The sequence below is a fragment of the Hemicordylus capensis genome, chromosome 6, assembly GCF_027244095.1.
Source record: "Hemicordylus capensis ecotype Gifberg chromosome 6, rHemCap1.1.pri, whole genome shotgun sequence".
Taxonomy (NCBI): Eukaryota; Metazoa; Chordata; class Lepidosauria; order Squamata; family Cordylidae; genus Hemicordylus; species Hemicordylus capensis.
Genome location: NC_069662.1, coordinates 444,650 through 464,425, shown reverse-complemented (window position 1 = coordinate 464,425; position 19,776 = coordinate 444,650). Strand labels below are relative to the sequence as shown.

The 19,776-nt window shown below is 62.3% G+C and overlaps 1 protein-coding gene across 3 annotated transcripts; it reads right to left on the bottom strand.

The window, feature by feature from the left end:
* Positions 1-517: 517 nt before the first annotated feature.
* ACHE (acetylcholinesterase (Cartwright blood group)) lies at positions 518-19,359 on the bottom strand. Of its 3 annotated transcripts, none has more exons than XM_053259492.1 (4): positions 19,197-19,359; positions 6,372-7,915; positions 5,231-5,397; positions 518-1,599 (listed from the first exon to the last, which is right to left on the bottom strand). In XM_053259492.1, exons 2-4 carry the CDS (start codon positions 7,913-7,915, stop codon positions 1,478-1,480), a joined length of 1,833 nt encoding a protein of 610 aa, XP_053115467.1. In that variant the 5' UTR covers positions 19,197-19,359; the 3' UTR covers positions 518-1,477. The 3 variants fall into 3 exon arrangements, with proteins under 3 accessions (XP_053115467.1, XP_053115468.1, XP_053115466.1); XM_053259493.1 differs by lacking the exon at positions 19,197-19,359 and adding an exon at positions 19,006-19,091; XM_053259491.1 differs by lacking the exon at positions 19,197-19,359 and adding an exon at positions 17,744-17,900.
* Positions 19,360-19,776: the final 417 nt, after the last annotated feature.

Below are 19,776 nucleotides of genomic sequence, written 5' to 3'. Positions count from 1 at the left end.
GTCTCCTGGGCCTCTTGGTAGGAGGCCCCGCCTGTGGCAAGACCCCCCCCCCAGCTCAGGTTTGGGTTGAGGGCTCTTGCCTGATTCAAGGCGTCTTGTCAAGCAGCAGAGCCCAGGCTAATTAGGCGAGGCTGTCCTGCGGGCATGGCAAGCGGGGCACCCCCCTGAGCCCCCTTTCGAGGGGGGCCGCACTGGCCGATCGGGCCCAGGCCCCACCCCCTGCCAGGGCTCTCGGAGGACGGCCCTGCAATTCGGGTTGCATCTCTTTGCACAGAGGTGAACCTTCTAGCTCTGGGGCAGGAAGCCCTCTCGGGCCTTGGCACAGAAGGGCCTCCCCTTTCCCTCCCTCTGCAGGGAACGCGGTTTGGGGCATTGGCCTCAAGCAGGTTGAAATGGGCCAGGCCTGGCCAAGGAACCCACCAAGCCCTGGAGACCTCCTGCTCACCCCACGGACACCCCACCAAATCCAGCGCCGCCGCCCCCCCCGCACGCTCCCATCCACCACAGAGAGACACCATTTGGGATGAATTCTCATTTATTTCGGGAGTTCACACAGAGGTTGGAGTTCTACGCACACCAGCCATGCAGGCAGAGGGGAAGAGGGCAGATGGCATCTCTGCCATGTCCAGAGGGAGATGGGGGTGTGGAAGCAAGGAGGGGCCTGGGCTGTCAGCTGGGGGGCAGGGAACTGGAGCAGGAGGAGATGGGGGGCTAGACTGGCAGCCGAGAGAGGGGTGTCCATAAACCCCAGGGGGGGGGGAGAGACCATTTTGGAGGTGGTTGGCTGGGAGACTGAGCAGGAGGCGAGGGGCGTGTTGGGGGAAGGGGGGGGTCTTGCCTGTAGCAGCAGCTCTGGTGGCTATACAGTTCAAATATAGATATACTTTTATATTTATATATATATAGATAGATAGATAGATTTATGTATTTATTACACTTTCCCTTTAAATAGACACTATATACAGATCACAGCAGAGGGTCGGGGGTGTCACAGGGGACCCAGACACCACAAGGGAACGACCACCACAGGGGGCTACACGGAGGAGTAATTGTTGGGGGCCTGGAGGCAGAGGGGGTGGGGTGGGGGTGTTCCTGCCCCACAGCACCCCCCTGGAGCCATGGGTCCGCCGGGCTGCCCTGTGCAGATGGAGCTTTGGCTGTGGCCAGAGGGGAGGGCCGAGTTGGGCTCCCACCGGGGTCCAGTGGGGTGGGGGGGCAGGCAGGGGCCCCCAGTGGTGGGAGGGGCCTTGCTGAGCCAGAGCCCCTGCCTGGGTGGGGGGAGGGGGTGTCCTGTGTGTGGGGGGGGTGGCTGGGCTCTGCAGCTGCTTCCTCAAGTGGGGCCGGAGGGCTGTTCTGGACACCAGGGGGGCGGCGGCCGGCCGGCTCCTCGGGGGGGGGGCGCGGCTTGGGGCGGGAGGGGCGAGGCGCAGAGGCGGCGGCCGCCCGCCCGCCCGCCCCGGGTCCAGTCAGCGGCTCGTCACAGCTCGGAGCAGCGGTCCTGCTTGCTGTAGTGGTCGAACTGGCTCTTCCAGTGCATCATGTAGGCGCTCCAGCGGTGGAACTCCGTCTTCCACTGCCGCTCGGCCTCCTCGATGTTGTCTGGGTGATCAGGCGGGGGGGGGGAGGAGGAGGAGGAAGGCGAGGAGGGGGGGGAGGAGGAAGGCAGGGGGGCAGGGAGAGAGCCAGAGAAGAAGAGTGTTCAGCAGCAGCAGCAGCAAAGCGGGGGGGGGGGGGCTGGGGGGGCAAATGGGGGCATTTCCAGGCTCTCAGCCGCCCCCCAGACTGCCAGAGAAGCCCAGAGCAGAAGGGCAGCTTGGGGTGGGGGGGGCATTTCTTCCATTTCAGCCCAGCACCAGAGTCTTCAGGCTGAAGCAGCCGAAAGGAAGGCCCCGTCTGCCTGGGGGGGGGGGCTGCTGGGGTGGCTTTGGGCAGAGGCTCTGGTGAGGAGGCTTTGGGGCCGGGGCGGGGGCCGGGGGTTGCTGGCAGCCTGCAGATATTTTGGGGGGGGGGTTAGTATTTGCAAGAAGAAGGGGGGCAGAGCCGGGGAGTGGGGGTGCGCAGCAAGGCTGGAGTCAAGTGAGCCCCGGGGGAAGGAGGGAGCTGCCCGTCTTTGCTGCAGGAGGGGGTCAGGGAAACCGTGGGAACCCCAACCGGCCCTGCAAGCCTTTTCTTCTGCTCCTGTGCAAATAATATCACCCCCCCCCACACACACACACAAATACTCCTGCAGTCACCCCCTCTCTTTACACCCTGTCGGCAGTGGAGAGCAAACTGCCCCCCAGCCAGCCAGCAGGGGGGCCCTCACTCAGGGGCCCAGGGCATTTGCCCCCCCCCATTCAATTATAGCTACACCCCTGTCAGGAAAGCATGAAGGGGAAGGGGGGGGCGTGGGCGGGGTGACTCCTGGGCTCAGCCGGTGGGGGGGGGTGACTCTCCTGGCCCACCTTTTCAAGAGCACAGAACCACCCCCACCGCAAACGATGCATGGAGCAGAGAGTGTGGACGGGGGGACATTTCCCGCCCCCTCTCACAACACTCGGACCAGAGCTCACCCCATGAAACGGAAGGCCGGGAAATCTAGGCCCAACAAAAGGAAGTCCTTTCCCACACAGCGCATAATTAATCTATGGAACTCTCTGCCATGGGATGTGGTGATGGCCACTTGCTTGGATGGCTTTAAAGGGGGCTCAGACAAAGTCTTGGAGGACAGGTCTACCAATGGCTACTAGTCTTGATGGCTAGAGGCCACCTCCAGCCTGGGAGGCAGGATGCCTCTGAATCCCAGCTGCAGGGGAGCGACCGCAGGAGGGAGGGCCGGCCCCCCCCCCCCCGGCCCGTGGGCTTCTCAGGGGCTTCTGGTGGGCCACTGAGTGAAACAGGAGGAGGCTGGACTGGATGGGCTTCCTTGGGCCTGGCCCAGCAGGACTCTTCTCCTGTTCTTATGCCAGGCCTCCCACTTTGTAATGGGGGGGCTGCCCGGCTTGGCAGGGCTCTGGGCTGCTCCCCTTCTGACGAGGGGTCTCAGGGGCCTGGGAGGAACTCAGGCCAGGGGCCCCGGGGAGCCACTCGGGACGGACCGGGGCCCTGGGTGGAACGAAGCCGGCCCTGCCTGCCCCCTGCCTGCCCCGGGCCTGTGAGCATCTCGTGTGCCGGCCCAGCCATCTTCCTGTGTGCGCAGTGGGTGTCCCCCGAGAGGCAGGCAGCCCCCCCAGCCCCCCCGGGCCCTTTCTCCCCCGACCCCCCCCAGCCCCTCCAGCCCAGCACCCAGGAAAGAACTCCGGACGCGCCCTGGGCAGGAAGAAGCCGACACCCCGAGGAGATGCGGCTTTTATCACCAAGACACAGCCCCCTCCACCCCCAACGCAGAAGCACCAAGGGCGGGAGGGGGTCTTTGCCCACAGCCCCCTCTCTGGCCCTGCCCACCCAGTGAGCCCTAAGAAAGGACAGAAGTCCGGGGGGGGCAGGGGGGGCAGAGGGGTTGAGAGCTAGGCCTGCCTCAGCCCCTTGCCAAGGATGGGGAGGGGGCCGATCTCGGGAGGAGAGGGGCCCACCACGGGCAGGGGGTGCCCCTTGAGTGCTTGCCTGCCCGCCCCTCTTCAACCAGGTTGCCATACCGGGAGTGAAGAGAGTCTGGGAGTGGCAGGGGGGGCAGGCATTGGTGCCCCCCCGGCCCCTGCTGCTCTTCGAACCGGACCCCCACCCTGTCCGGCCTGCACATCCAAGTGGCAAAGCTGCAAGAGAGAGCTTGTGCCACCCCAAGCCCTCCCCACCTCGGCTTCCCTTCTGCCCCCCCCCCCCCGTGTGCCTGGGCGCCTCTGCGTGCTGTGCGCTCATGCCCACCTCCTGCCGGCCAGGCTCTCGGGGGGGGGGGGGCGCCTCGCATCCCCTCCTGCTCCCCTGCTCCTTGTGGGGGTTCCCGCCCCCTGAGTCCGCGGGTGCGCCCACCCTCCTGGTGCTGAGCTCAGTCCCTGCAGTCTCGCCGGACGGCCCCCCAGCAAAGCCCCCGCCCTCCGTGGGCAGCAGTGGCGGCAGCGGCAGCAGCAGCAGCAGCTGCGTCATCTTCCTGCGCCTCCTTGCTGCAATCCATGGGATGCTCAGGATGGAAAGTGCCACGAGGGGAGCAGGGCGGCGGGCAGGAGGAGGAGGAGGAGGAGGCGGGGGCGGGGGCGGGGGCTGGCGTCAGCCCGTGAGCTGGCCGGGGGCCCGGGGCCCCAACTGATGTTAGTGCAAGGCCGGGCAGAGTCTACAAGGGAGAAGAAAATGAGGCGTTAAATGCTGGGGCCCCTCCGGCGCTTAACCCAAAGACCCCCAAACGGTTGCCCCAAACGACTGGCCAAGATGCTGTCACAGAGATGGGAGGCAGCAAGAGGACTCCGGCAGAGCTCCTTCCGTGGGTCTGAGCAGCAGGGAGAACCCCAGACCTCCTAGGCCAGGGAGATCAAGGAGCAGCTTGGGGGGGCGGCGGTGGGGGGGGGGGGCAGCAAGGCCAAAGAGGCCAGAGGAGGGGGCCAGGGCTGAGCGGTGCATCTCAGTCTGAATGGGGCTGCCGCACTGTAACGGGGCAATTGGCCCTTGGGCCGGGGAAGCCCCTGCCCACGTCCAGGAGCCGCGAGGGCTCCCGCTTGGTGATCCTCTGTGAGTGCAACGCAGGGTCAGGGGTGTGGGGCGCGGTTGTGCACTAAGCCCCAGCTGGGGAGGACGAGGGCAGATGCCCTCCAGACGCCCTCCCCAGCTCCTGAACAAGGCCGGCTGGGAAACCCGCCCCCCCCGCCCCCCCCCCGGGCCTTTATGCAGCATCCAGCCCCTCGCCTCTTGCCTTGTTTTTAACTGGCAGGTGATCAGAAAACAGGAGGGCACCCGGATGCCAAACTAGGTATTATCACTACAAATATTTGCTACAAATATTTATATACCACTTTTCAACAGATGTTCTCACAGAGGGTTGCACAGAGAAATAATAAATATATAAGATAAGATGGCTTCCTATCCCCAAAGGCCTCACAATCTAAAAAGAAACACGAGATAGACACCAGCCACAGTCACTGGAGGGCTGCTGTGCTGGGGACGGATATGGCCAGTTGCTCTCCCCCTGCCCAATAGAGAGAATCGCCACTTTTAAAAGGTCCCTCTCTGGTTCTCCTCCCCAAGAACCCATCATGAGAACAGCCGTTGTTTCCCCTCTGCCAGCCCCCCACTGCCTCCCCCACCCCCACCAGCGCTTCTGACCCACCTGTCACGTTGAGCAGTTTGGGGAGGAACCGGTTCCAGAAGGCGCAGATCTGGGTGCGGAGGCTGCGATCTGTGCTCAGCGGCTGCGTGTTCAGCCGGACATACTGCTGCTCGGCTGCCGTGTAACGGGGCCACGGTGTCTCCCTCTCCGTGGGCTCCGTGGGGTTTCTGTGTTGGGGGGCAGGAGAGAGAGAGATTGCTGCAGGTTGCTAGAGTGGGGTGAGAAGCAGAAGAGGAGGGGCCCCTCCCAGGTAGCCCAGCACAGAATTTGGGCTCTCGGCGGGTCCGCCTGGTAAGGCTGCCTCCCGGGGGCGCTCTGTGCTCCCGTTTCTGTCCCTTGCTGCCCACCAAGGCCCCCCCCCCCACAGGCTCCCCACTGGTGAAGGCAGGGGTGGGGGCTGCCCATCTCCTTCAGCCTGGTTTAAGTGGGTCCTGGAGGCCCACATGGCAGCGGCCAAGAAGGGACGGTGGGGTGGGGGCTCTCAAGTTCCTCCTTCCCAAAGCTTAAACAGCAGCCCACAAGCCCAGCCCCACGGAATGGGCAGCCGGCTCCTCCCCCCCACAGAGGCCCCATGCAAACATCAGTGGATTTTGAAATCCAGATCGCCGTTTCAAGTTTTGGGAGGGAGACCAACATATAAGCGTATGGGTAGCCCCCTCCCCTGCGGCTCAGCCTGGCTTCCATAAAGGATGGGACTGCAGCCTCCGCGGCTGGCGTGCCCACCCGCGCCTTGCCCAGGGAGCGGCCTTCTACTGAGTCCGGCCCTTGGCCCATCTCAGTGCTGGGCTCAGGCAGGGGTCTTTCTTCCACAGCCCTCCCCGGAGATGCCGCCAGGGACTGAAGCTGGACCCCCCCCCCGCATGCCAGCCAGAGGCTCTGCCCCTGAACTTCTCTGCCCCGTCCCCATCTTGGGCCCCATCCTGAGGGTCTGCTTGGGGAAGGGCCTTCCGCCGTTCACCCCAGCTCTGGCATCCCCTCCTCCTCGCCACGCTCCGCTCTCCCCCCCCCCCCCCCGCCAGGCACCTCCTCCTTTCCTCCTGCCTCTCTAGCCAAGCTTGGTGCTCAGCAGCCCCTCAGCCCGCCCCCCCCGGTGCTGCATTCCCCCCCCGCCACCTGCCTCTCCCCCCCTCCCCCCAGTTACCCAGTGCGGGCAAAGTTTGCCCAGTAGCGCATCATCCTCCGGCTCAGAGCTTCCTCCTCTTTGGTGTAGTTGAGGCTGCGGTTCAGGGGCAGCCCGAAGACAAATTCAATCTCGTAGCCATGTGGGACCCCCATCCAGGGCGGCCAGATGAGGTTGGAGGCCCGGTGGTCAAAGAAGTAGGCGTAGACCTTGTTGCCGCGCTCGGCGTAGTGCGTGGCGAAGTGCATGACGGGGCAGATGACGTTGTGGTCCCCCACGATGTCGTCCATGGCCTCCCGGTTCTTCTCGGGGTTGTTCTCATCTTGCCAGTCAGTGTACTGCAGCACCACGGCCTCGGCAGCAATGTCGTTGGCGTGGGGCACGCCGATGCGCACCCCGTCCAGGAAGTCCTCCCGGCTGATGAGGCTCTCGTTGTCCTTGCTGAAGCCGGGGGCCCCATAGATCAGGAAGTAGGTGCCCTCGTCCTTCACCACCCCCAGCAGGACTTGGGTCTCCTTGAAGTTCCCGGTGCTGAGCATGGCCTCGGGCGTGTCCGGGAAGAAGTCCCCGTCGACGACGGGCACGAAGGAGAAGCGGAAGACGCTCTTGTAGGGCAGCACCACCCACTCCTTGTCGATCAGCTCCTGGGGCTCCTTGGACCGCAAACACTTCACCAGCTCCGAGTCATTGGTGAACTGGCAGCCCACCTCTTTGCCCAGCAGAGTGGCCCGCTGACGGCCCTCCGCGGGGGTGATGGTGGCCCAGGGCCCGTTGGGGGCCCCGCTCTGCAAGATCGCTCGCTGGAAAAGGGCCCGGCTTTGGGCCGAGAGGAGGTGCATCCCCACTGATGCTGCTCCAGCACTCTCCCCAAAGATGGTGACCAGCTTCGGGTTGCCCCCAAAGAACTGGATGTTGTCCTGTATCCACTGCAGGGCCAGACGCTGATCCCAAAGCCCCATATTTCCTGGAGCCTCCGGACTCCCTAAGAGGGCCAGGAAGCCAAAGGCACCCACCCGGTAGCTGATGGAGACCACCACCACCTTCTCGGTGTAGGTCAGGAACCGGCCGTCGTAGACGTCCAGCGAGGCCGACCCACTGTAGAAGCCCCCTCCATAGATCCAGACCAGGACGGTGGCATTCTTGGGGCGTGGCGAGGGCACCCAGATGTTGAGGTACAGACAGTCCTCGCTCATGTTCTTGTTGGGGTTCCACATCTCTGTGCCATGGAACCCGGGGTACGACTTGTCCACAATCTGGTAGCAAGCGTGTTGGTAGGAGGAGGCATCCAAGGTATCGCTCCAGGAGCGTTTGGGCTCAGGACGCAGGAACCGCATCTGGCCCACCGGCGGCTCGGCAAAGGGAATGCCCAGGAAGGCAGAGATGTGGCCGGAGAGGACTGGCATACGGATGCCTCGCACCCGTCCCGTCAGAGTGGACACCGTCAGTTCGCTGGTCTGAGCAGACTCAGCCGCGGCAAGGAGGAGGAGGAAGAGGAGGAGGAGGAGGAGGAGGCGGCGGCGGCAGAACCCGGAGCCACGCATGGCGCTCGCCTGACTGCGGGGCATCTGCAAGGGAAGGGAGGGGAGATGGTGAGGAGGAGTCCCCCCAAGGCCCTCCGTGGGGCCTCGCCGCCGCCCCCTCCCCTGCCCCAATAAAGGGGCTGCTGCCCCTATCACCTCAGGCCAGGCCTGGCCTCCTGGCTGAGGCGGGTTGGGCTGCTCAGCCAGCTGCCTGCTGCTGCAGGAGGAGGAGGAGGAGGAGGAGGAAGAACCGGGGAGCAGCAGGAGCCGGCTTCAACCTCCTGGGCTTATCAGGCCAGTCCAGGCAGGAGGGGAGGGAGGGGGGCCTGCAGTCCCAGCAGCAGCAGCAGGGCTTCTCCCTCCACCCTAAGGGCCGGAAGCAGGCCTGGCGGGAGGCGGTGGGTGGAAAGGCTCCCTGGGCCTGTGAGGCCAGGAATCAGCCCAGCAGCCGCGTCTTTCCTCCTCCGGACTCTGCTTGGGCTCCCGCCCGCCCCGCCCCAGTCCCTGTCTCTGCGGGAGTCCTGGTCTCCCTCTCCCCACCTGCACTTCCAGCCCTCTTTGGCTGCCCTCCAGCGCTGGGGGTGGGTGGAGTCCCGAGGAGAGCCTGGTGGATAGTTAACCCAGGGCGCCCTTGAGCAGGCAGGCACCGCCAGAGGGGCAGGGAGGAGGGCGGCCCAGCAGGGAAGCCAGCTCCTGGGGCCTGATGGGATCAGAAGAGGAGAGCTGGTCTGGTGGCAGCCGGCCTGACTGGTCCCCTGAGCTAAGCAGGGTCCGCTCTGGTTGCATCTGAAGGGGAGACTAGAAGTGTGAGCAGCACTGGAAGAGATTCCCCTCAGCAGGGGATGGAGCCACCACTCTGGGAAGAGGAGAAGGTTCCCAGTTCCCTCCCTGGCAGCATCTCCAAGATAGGACAAGATTTTTTTATTGAGCCAACAACCCAAGATAGGGCTGGATAGATACCCAAGATAGATACCCTAACCCTAACCCAACAGCTTCCTCTGTTCCTTGGCAAGGACCCCTTTCAGGGCTCAGCCCCCCAATAGCTTTGCAGTGCGAGTCTAACACCTGGGGGCAAGAGGGCTTCTGATCCAGGGTAAAGGTCAGGCAGGGTCAGGGGCGTGGCTGGGGGGGAGGGGGCCTGGGTTCCTCCCTCTCTCTGGTGGCCCCCCAGGGTGAGGGAGACAATGAAGGAAATGGGGAGGGAGGGATCTGGAGGGCCCTTGGGAGTTGGGGGCCCATGTTCTTTGAACCCTTTGGCTCAATTATAGCTACGCCCCTGGGCAGGGTCTCTTTGGAGAAGCCCCAGGGCCTGGGTCAAACTTCAGCCCAATATGAGAGAAGAGAGTGCCTCTGAGTATGTGCAGAGTCTCTCTTCTCACTTTGGTTGAGTAACCCTAGGCTGTCCACAGCCATCTTGGGGAGGGGGGGCGGGTTCCCCACCAGCAGCTCTCCTCAGGGGAAGAAGCCAAGCACTGCCTTCTCAGTTAGGGGGCAGGGGAGTGCCTCTCTACAGCCCCCAGCCAATCTTGGCCCCACAGCAGGGCCCCAACGCACATGCCATTAAGAACCAAGAGAAGTCTGGCTGGGGATGCAAACTCCAGGGCTGCCCCCCCCGCCCTGAGGGATCTTTCCCTCCCTCCCTCCCTGTAGTCACCACAGCCTCAGCATATTTGGGAGCCCTCCTAAGGGCGGGGAGGGGGGCAGGATCCGTCCCATCCCGAGAGAGGGTCCTTGGTGTGGGTTTTGCCTTTTCCAGCTAGATTCCCAAGAAAGCCCTGGCCAGATGCTATCTTGTGTTGATGACTGTGCCTGCATTTGTTGCAAAAGGACGCCCGGAGGATCCCGGCCCCGCGAGCCCAGGGAGCAGGCAGGCAGGGAGTGTCCCGCTGGATAAGCGTAAAGCGTGGATAAGCACACCTGTGGACAGAGGCACACCTGTGTGCCCTGGATGCTCCGTGTACAAGTGCTGGATGTAACGCACTGACCGGCAGGGCTTCTGCCTGATTCTCCGGACCACGAGCCATGGACTCCAGTTCAAAATCCAGTGTCGGGGGGGGGCTTGTTTGTTTGTTTGGAGCAGGCTGTGACCCACACCAAGCTTCTGGGGGGGGGACTACCCATCCTCAGACAGAGAGTGAGCCTGGCTGCAGCTCTGACCGCCTGACTCCCCCAGGGCATGTGTGCTGGGTCAGCATGGGGTAGTGGTTAGAGTGCCGGACTAGGACAGGGGAGACCAGAGTTCAAATCCCCATTCAGCCATGAGACTTGCTGGGTGACTCTGGGCCAGTCCCTTCTCTCTCAGCCTAACCTACTTCACAGGGTTGTTGTGAAGAGAAACCTAAGTATGTAGTACACTGATCTTGGAGGAAGAGCGGGATATAGAAACATAACAACAACAACAATACGGGCCATAGAAATCCACCACAGAAAGCCACCATAGGAGCCACAGAAATCACCATCAGCCAATTACAAAAAGCAACTTTACTGGGAAGAGCCAATATTCTGCAATGAGATCTATAATAATAACAGCAACAACACTGATAATAAAATTCAGCCATCCCTGGTCCTTGGGAAGGACTCAGTGTCTGGATAAAATAAACCAGTCAATAACACCTGTCTGACTGTGTAAACAAGAAATAATAATAACAATAACAATGAGAGATAATAATAATAATAATAATAATAATAATAATAATTATTATTATTATTATTAATAGAGATAATAATAATGTTTAGAAACAACTGGTGTCAGCAAAAACATTCAGATATTTATTTAAAAAGCAATGAGCATGTGGAGTACACAGTTAACAATCAATGGTGAGACACTTGGACAGGTTAGCATTAGAAGAGGCATTTCCCAAGGGGACTCACTATCCCCTCTGTTGTTTGTAATCGCCATGACCCCACTTTCACAAATACTAAACAAAACAGGCCTCGGATACCAAACATCTAAAACATCAAGTAAAATCAACCATCTGCTGTACATGGACGATCTGAAGTTGTATGGAAGGTCCCAGTCAGAAATTGAATCACTGCTAAACACTGTCCGTATATTCAGCAGCGATATAGCAATGGAGTTTGGACTAGACAAGTGTGCTGCATTAATAATGAACAGAGGGAAAATAACAAAAACAGAAGGAATAGAACTGCCCAATGGAAGCAACATCAAGAACTTGGAAGAGAAAGAACATTACAAATACTTGGGCATTCTCCAGGCTGATAACATCACACACGCTCAAGTTAAAAGAAAAATGGGAAGTGAATACATCAAGAGATGTACACTGCAGGAATAATAGACTGGACCCAGGCAGAGCTAGAGACGCTAGATCGTAAGACCAGGAAAATCATGACCATCAATCATGCTCTGCACCCCCGCAGTGATGTAGATAGGCTCTACCTCCCTCGCAGCTCAGGTGGAAGAGGAATGCTGCAAGTCCATCAAACAGCAGAGGAGGAGAAAAGAGGCCTGGAAGAATATATCAAGGACAGTGAAGAAGATGCACTTCAGATGGTCAATAACGCGAAACTATTCAACACCAATGAAAGAAAGCAGGCCTACAAGAAAGAACAAGTCAAGAACCGAGCAGAAAAATGGAAAAAGAAGCCACTGCATGGTCAATATTTGCACAATATAAGTGGAAAATCAGACATCACCAAGACCTGGCAATGGCTTAAGAATGGCAACTTGAAGAAAGAAAGAAACAGAGGGTTTAATACTGGCTGCACAAGAACAGGCACTAAGAACAAATGCAATCAGAGCAAAAGTCGAAAAGTCAACAACAAACAGCAAGTGCCGCCTTTGTAAAGAAGCAGATGAAACCGTGGACCACCTAATCAGCTGTTGTAAAAAGATCGCACAGACTGACTACAAAGAAAGGCATGACAAGGTAGCAGGGATGAGACACTGGAACATCTGCAAAAAATACAAGCTACCTGTAGCCAAAGATTGGTGGGACCATAAAATTGAAAAAGTTGAAGAAAACGAAGATGTAAAAATATTATGGGACTTCCGACTACAAACAAACATCTGCCACACAATACACCAGATATAACTGTAGTCGAGAAGAAAGAAAAACAAGTTAAAATAACCGACATAGCAATACCAGGGGATAGCAGAACAGAAGAAAAATAGAAAATCACAAAATACAAAGATCTACAAATTGAAATTGAAAGGCTGTGGCAGAAAAAGACCAAAATAATCCCAGTGGTAATTGGCGCCCTGGGCGCAGTCCCAAAAGACCTTGAAGAGCACCTCAACACCATCGGGGCCACAGAAATCACCACCAGCCAATCACAAAAAGCAGCTTTACTGGGAACAGCCTATATTTTGCGACGATACCTATAATAACTAACAGTATTGACAATGAAATTCTGGCATCCCAGGTCCTTGGGAAGGACTCGATGTCTGGATAAAACAAACCAGTCAATAACAACTGTCTGGCTGTGTAAAAAAATAAATAATTATAATAATGTGAGAGCCACTGGCTGCCCCCACTGAGGATGTGGGCCTTGGGTGTGGGGTGGACCCCATGCTATGTGGGGAGGGAAAGGAGAGGACAGAGCAGGGTGGGGTGGGGGGCGTCCGACACCCAGTTTCCACTCCAGGGATGTTTGCCCAGCAGTTGCCTGGCTAATAAAAGAACCCCTGGTCAAAAATAAACCAGACGGCTGTGCGGGGGGGGGGGGAGTTGTGGGGGGGGGAAGGGCCTGACAAGTGGGCTTTTCTGGGTAAGGGGCAGTGAGCGCCTGGAGAGAAGCTGGTGCCACCTTCCAGAACACAGAGGGGTGGGGTGGGGTGGGGGCTGGAGCCCAGAGGGTGCCCCCCCCAAGCATGCCCAAGGTCCCAGGCAGCGTCTCCTCCAGGGTGGTGCAGCTTCACCGGGGTCTCATACTGGGGCCAGGCAGTTCTGGAGGCCACCTGCCTTGTGGGGAGCCTCTAGGTGGGCCCGAGGGCAAGAGCCCTCCTCTGCCCCCAGCAGCTTGTTATTCCCAGGCAGACTGCCTCTGGCTGTGGAGGCCCCACATGGCCACACCAAGACGGAGAGCTTCTGACCGAGCTCTCCTCCTTCACACGCCCTTCTGAGCCCCTTCTTCCAGGAACCATCACCACATCTTGCACCAGTGAGTTCCACAGTCAACTGTGCACTGTGTGGAGAGCAGTACTTTGGTTTTGCCCCAGTGCGGCAGGAGTCCTTGGGGGGGGGGTAAAAAAGAAGCAGGAGGTGCGGCGGGGGGGGCAGGGAGGGAGCCCCTTTTCCTGCCATGAGCAGAGCGTTCCTGTTCGGTGTCACTTGCATTGCGCATCACGGGCTGCCAGCAAACCTTCCGGCCGGAACTGATGGCTGTGCCCCCCCCCCCATGAAGTGGAAACTGATCCTGGCCCTTGGCAGCCCCCAACATCCGGGTGTCACCAATCTGCACGCCTCTGGCAGCCAGGCCTGGAAACAGACACCCTCCCTCCCCCCCCCAGCAGAAATTGGAGCCGGAGGCAGGGGTGGTGCCCTTGCGGGGGGGGGGCCTTGATCCCTGCCTGGTGACAACCGCCCCCCCCTGCTGAGGAGGACGGCAGCTCAGTGGAATTTGCCTTGCACGCAGAAGCTGCCAGCAGGGTCCCTCCCTGGTAGCGTCTCCAGCGGGTGCGGGGAGAGGCCTGCCCAGAACAGACCCAGGTGAGGCGGACCAGCCAGCCCCCTAGGCCAGCCCCCTACCCCCCCCCCCAGAAGCCTTCCCAGCTTCTGCAGGTCAGAGGAGGAGGAGGAGGAGAGGGGCCAGGGCCTTTCCGGCCTCAAAGGGCCCTGGGATGCTGCCTGCCCTGGCCCGCTCCCTCCCTCCAGCCCTCCCCCCCACCCATATCCCGGCTGGAGGGGCTCAAGGCGGGACAGGCTCGGCCACTGCCACTCGTGGAGCACAGAGTGCGGCTGGGCGTGTGTGTGTGGGTGTCTCTGGGCAAGGCCTCTTGCCAGACAGAGCCAGGGCTCCAGCAGGGCCTCCCTCGCACCCGCCTCCTAATCCGGGCCTCCCCAAGTATTTGCAGCCCCTCCCAGTTTGGGTCATCTGCAGGTCTGAGAAGTACATAAACAGCAGGAGAGTAACACCCAGGTCAGGCTCCTCCCGCTTTGAGTGCGAAAGCCCCCCCACGCGCCCCCAATGCCTCCGCCCCCACCTGGGGCCTCGGAGAGCTGCTGCCAGTCAGAGCAGACAGCCAAGGGCCAGACAGGCCAGTCGTAGGACTCAGTAGGTTGCTCAACAGTTCCCCAAAGAAGCAGTCTGGCTTCTCCCCCCCCCCCGCAGTAAGTCCCCCCCCGCCCCCCCTTTCCTTTCCTCCTTCAGGTTAGGGTTAGGGTGCAGAACTCAGTGGCCACTGCCGGGGTGGTTTCGACAGGGTGCAGCGTGGGGGGGGGAGGCTGGCGGGGCTGGCACAAGTCCAATGAACGGGCCAATGGGCAGGATGGAGGCCAGTCCTGGGGGCTTTTCCTGCCACAAGGGCACCTCCAGGGTGGGGGCCCCCGCAGACCCTTTTCTCCCCCCTCCTCATCTTCTTCAAGGGCTCTGGCCACCACTGAGCACGCTCACTCCTCTGAGGGCTCTTTTCTTGGGGAGGGGGCCCCTATTTCTTTCCGTTGAGCAGGCGGCCCCATCTTGCTTCCAGACAGGCAGGCATTGGAGTTTGCTCTTTGCCTGTCACATGAGAGCCCCCCCCCGCCCCAAACTGGGAGGGGGCTGCAAACCCTCCTGGAGGACTGGGGGCGCTGGCGGCCACACCGCACAAGTGAGGCCTGGCTGAGGAGACAGGGCTGGCATGGCCAGGAGACCTGTGTGAGGGGTGTGTGTGTGTGGGGAGCCGCTTTTCACAGGCAAGAGAGGAAGGGAGGGCACAGGACTGCTTTGGAACTGCTGGGGAGGTTGCCTGCAGAGGCGTCCGGGGCTGGAGGGGGCTCTCCTGTTGGGCCGGGCAGTTCTGCCCCCTCACCCCCCATATCTTCTCCAGGGGTTCTGTGGCACTTTTTGGAGGTTGATTCATCCTGTGGAACTCCTGGCCCCTGGAGCCTCGGCACAGCCAGACCTGTTTTCTTTTTAATGGGGGTTGACTCTGGTGCACAAACGGAGCAAGTGGGAGAGATGAGATCTGCCCCCTTTCCTTGCATGGTTTTCTTGCCTGGAGCCCTTTGGGCTTAGCCGTGTGTGTGTGTGTGTGAAAAAGCTCAACCAGACGGATTTCTCTCTTGACTGGGTTGGGCAGACACAGCCCAGGGTGGGGTTCCTGTGACTTTGGGGTCTCCAGGACACCTTCCTGGGGGACTGCAGGAGAGCCTCATTGGGCCGGGCAGGCAAGCAGTTCTCTCGAACCCCAAGGTGTCCTCCTTGCCCCCACTGCAAAGCCAAGGATGCCCCCCACCCACCCACACACTGGCCGAGTTTGATTTCTAACATGAGAGCTGCAGGGACTGAAGTCACACTTAGAATCCGAGATCTGCAGAAGCCTCGTTCCTTTCCTCAGTGGTGCGGGAAAGGCACTTTCCACATGGGCAGAGGCAACCTGGTGTCCCTTTACGCACCCACCAGGGCACTGAGAATCTGGCTCTCTGGGCTGGAAGCCGATGAGCCCCAGAGCAAGCCCTAAGAACAGGCAACGTCCAGGCAGGCCTCGGTCATGGGACCCTCCGCAGCTCAGGACGGCGGGTGTGTGGAGATCTCCCAAATGCCCCAGGAGACACTGGGCTGGGGAGCAATGGCCTCCCCCCCACTATGGCTAGGGCCTCTCTGGCCCCAAGGAATCTGGACACCCCCCGCCTCCCCCCCCCCGTCGCTGGCCCTGCGGGTGATGAGAGGAGGAGATGGAATCCGCCTGGCCATGGGAAGTGGAAGGAGAGGGGAGAAGGCAATTGGGGGGGGGCAGCAGGGGGCCCAAGGGGGCTGCATGGAGGGGGGCCCAAGCAGGCCTGGGTGGGGATCAGTGCCAGTGTACATGAACTGCGCTCAGCTGCTTGTCGGGTGTCCTGCAAGTAGGGGGCAGTGCGGGCCCCTGCGGGTGGGGAAGGGTGCCACCAGGGGCGTACCTATCATAGGGCAAGAGGAGACAGTTGTCTGGGGGCCCACTGCCTTGGGGGGGGCCCCGAGGCAAGTCACATGACTGACTCCCCCAGCCACGCTCCCGCCGGGCTGCCTTCAGTTGTATTCATCTTCCGAAACTGATGTGAGTGTGAAGACCCGGAGCGACCAGAACAGCATCTCTTTCTCTAGGACCATTCAATGACTTGCATCATCCACACTTCACAAAACCTTTTGAAAAGTAATCTAGGATGAGGTTCTATTGTGGCACATAGGAGACACACACACACACACACACACACACAGAGAGAGAGTGCTTTTTGTGACCACTATTCAGCCTCAGTTAAGGTTTCTTTACTTCATGAGCTGAACTGCGCGGGGGGGGGGGGGGCATTTTAAAATCTTGTCTCTGGGCGCCACAGACACATTTCCCCCTGGAGTCCCGGGGTGGGCGGGGCCCTTCCCTGGAGGCCCTTCAGTCCAGCCCACTCCCGCCCCCGCAGCCCGCTGGAGGCAAGCAACCCCGGGGAGAAGAGCCTCGGCCTGAGGACTCCGGCCCGGGAGAGCAGCCCCCCCCCCGTCGCCCGGCTGGCTCCTTTAAAAATAGCCCCGGGCCCTCCTTTGATCCCGCCAGCTGCTCTGTTTGCAAACACGGTGGGGGTGGCCATGGAGACAGCCTTGGCGCGACCCGGGGGCCGCGAGAAGCCGGACTCCCCCCCCCCCCGCCCGCCACCCAGCGAGCGCGCTCAGCCAAGCGCACGGAGGCCGCTCCGGCTCCAGGCGCAGGGCTGCGCACGGCTGACTGCGCAGCTGGATCGCGACCCTCCTCCGCTCTCTGGCTGGAGGCCCACCCCGCGACGACATCCATGGGCAACAGACATCTTTCCGCCCCATAGGCAAGCAGCTGTGCGCCTACCCCATCCCGAGCACACGATGGCTCTCGGGCACGCCATTCCCTACGCCCCCCCCGCCCGCAGCAACACTAATTGTGGAAGGGCGGGCACTCTGCACACGCTCAGAGAGGCGCGCACTCAGGGGCTTTGGAAGCCGAGGCCGGGGCTCGGCTCTGGAGAATAAGGCAGCCCACCCCCACCAGCTCTCACCAGGCCCCTGCCCAGCCGACTCCCAGACCATGGTGCTCACTGCTGCGGACACCGACACACAGAAAGAGCCGCCCCCGGAGCATGGGCAAAGGAGAGGGCGACCTCTCGGGAGGGGGGGGCGGGACAGCCCGCGCATCCGCGCCCCGTGCCGCCGCGGCGGGGGCTGCCTAGAGAAAGATGAAACGCGGGCAGGGCGGCTCCTCCTGCCCAGCTAATCCTCGCCTCCCGCGGTTGTGGGGGGAGGGGGGGCGAGCCCGGCTGGGCCTTTGGTACCCGGCAGGGGGAGAAGCGCGCTTGGGGAGGGAGCCTCTGAGCCCCTCCCCGCCGCCTGTGCTCCGGCACGTCGCCAGCCACGCGAGCTCCAGCCATCCTGCGGTGTGTGTGCGTGCGGGGGGGGGGCTCTCCCAAGCCTCCCCCCGCTCCCGCGCCGCTGAACGCGGCTTGCGCTCCAGTCTCTTCGGTCGAGACTGGGAGACCCAGAGGTGGTTCTTTATTTCTTGCTTGATGCTGGTTGGGGCGGGGCTTGCGGGGCTGGGGAGCAAGGGTGGGGGGGGCATTAGAAACGGCCGACCCACTGGGGCCTGCGCGGGGAGCAGCCAAGAATGACCCCCGGCAGGGAACCATGGAGGATTGGGCCCCCGGCTGCCCTGCTCCTTTGCGGGGGGGGGGTGCCTCTACCTGCCCGGGCATGCCCCGCCTGCAGCTCCACTCGCCTGCTTACCTCGGCCGAGGAGGAGCGGGGGGCGCCTTCGTCGTCGCTGCTGCTGCTGCTGCTGGCGGGGTCTGGGCTGCGTCTGCGGCGTCCGGGAGGCGAAAGCGCCCCCCCCCCGCGCCAACCTCGCCCGGCCCAGCCTCCCTGCCACCGCCAGATCTCGCGAGCCTCGGCCCCCTCCTCCACCCCCTCCCTGGCTTGGCGGCGGCGAGGAGGGGCGCGGAGAGGGAGCCGGGCGGGGGCCGCTTCGCGAGGGAGACCCGTCAGCCGCAGCGGCCCTGGGGTCTCCCCACTGCCAAAGTGGGGAGGGGGCGCCTGGCCCTGCCCCCACGCACCTTTCCGTCCCCCCCCCCGCAGGTGAATTTGCGCGTCTTCCGGCCCTCGCAGGGGGCTCCCGCAGACTCCTGCCCGCCGCCGCCCGCCCCTCGAGGGCACTCCAAGCACGCCGCCGCCCGCCGCGGAACTGCCTCACCCCGCCCGGGGCGCCCTCTAGGCTGCCCGGCAGGAGCCCCAGCCGCTCGCCTCCCCTGGTGGCGACCCCTTCTTCGCCGCAGGGCCCAGCAGGGCCGGGGGCGTCGCGGAGGCTGCCTTTCCAGGGCGGCGGGGCGTCTTCGGGTCCACGGTGGGAATACAGGCGCCCGGAGCGGAGCGGAGCTGCAGAGCGCTGGGTTGAGCAGCCGGCGCTGTTTCCAGCAGGCGCCAGGCGGCCCAGACCCCACCCACGCACTTTCCGCCGCGGGAAACCCCCGCCATCCGCACGTGGGAGTGCGAGTTCACGTGTCCGCTTGGTGCTGGAGGGGCGCCGGCCCTGCAGCGTCTCCTTCCCAAGGGGGCGTCCCTCTGGGCCTCATGCTCCAACCCCCGCGCTGCAGTCCGGACGGGTCTCCTGGGCTTGGATCCCAGTGAAGAAAGGCGGTGCGGGGTGGGGCAGGCGGGGGAATCCCCAAAACTACTCTCGGCTGCGGGGGGGGGGGGACCCCGAGCGAGGAAGGCTCCTCCCATCCAAGGAAGAATCTGGGATTCAAAAACAAGAGGTTGGGATTCCCCGCGTCAAACCAACAAACGCCCTTCTAACTGGCCTGGCCGCATTCTCTCCCGAGAAGACCCAGGCGTCCTGCCTTTCCCATTAATGAGGCCCCTTTCTCCCCTCCACCCCCCCCCGCACCCGGTCCTAGCCTCAGAAGCTGCCATCGGACCTAGAATGCAGGGGGAACACAGTGCCTCTGAGCATGGGCAGAAAGCCTTCTCCTCGCCTTTGTCGCTCGCCTTACCCCGCTACGGCTCTGCGATGAACAGGAATACTTTTTTATGGGGGGGGGTGAGCATCCTGGAGCCCCCGGCCGCACCGCCTTGGAGGCATCCAGGCACTGCGCCCCCCCACCCCCCGTCGAAGCCCCCTCCTCGCGCCTCGCCTCCCCGCCCCAGGAGCCCCGGCGTCTCGCCGCCCCTCCGCGTCCAGCACCTCGGCCGGCGGACAGCGCTGCTCGCTCGCGAGGGGCCGACCGGCTCCGCTGACGTCTCGCGGCTCTCCAGCCCGCCCCGCCCAGAGGGGATTCCTGGGACGCCGGAGCTGCGCGCGGGGGGGCGGGGCGGGGGGGCGCCCACTGCGGAGCCTGGATGCTGAGCTCGGCGGAGGAAGGAAGGCGGGAGGGGCGGGAGGGGCGGGGGACAGGGAGAGGCTATTTTTAGCTGGCGATGCCCGGAATCCGGCTGGAGACGGAGCCAGAGATCCGGTTGCAGAGGAGGCAGCCGAGACATCAAAGCCTGCCGCCTGTGGCCACGCCGGTCACTCGCGTCCACGCGCAAAGAGGCGCGCACGAGAACACCAGCCCGACCGACCGACCGCCCCCCCCCCTCTCGGTTCCCAGGCCCTGTTCTGCGAGCAAGAAGTGCCTCCGGCGGCCAGCCAGCAGGGGGCAGTGCAACGCCTCCCCTGGAGTCCGGCTGGGAGGGAAGGTGCGAGCCCTGGGCAGGAGGCGGAGGGGGGGGAGGCTTGTTTGTTTGTTTGGAACAGGCTGTGACCCACACCAAGCTTCCGAGTG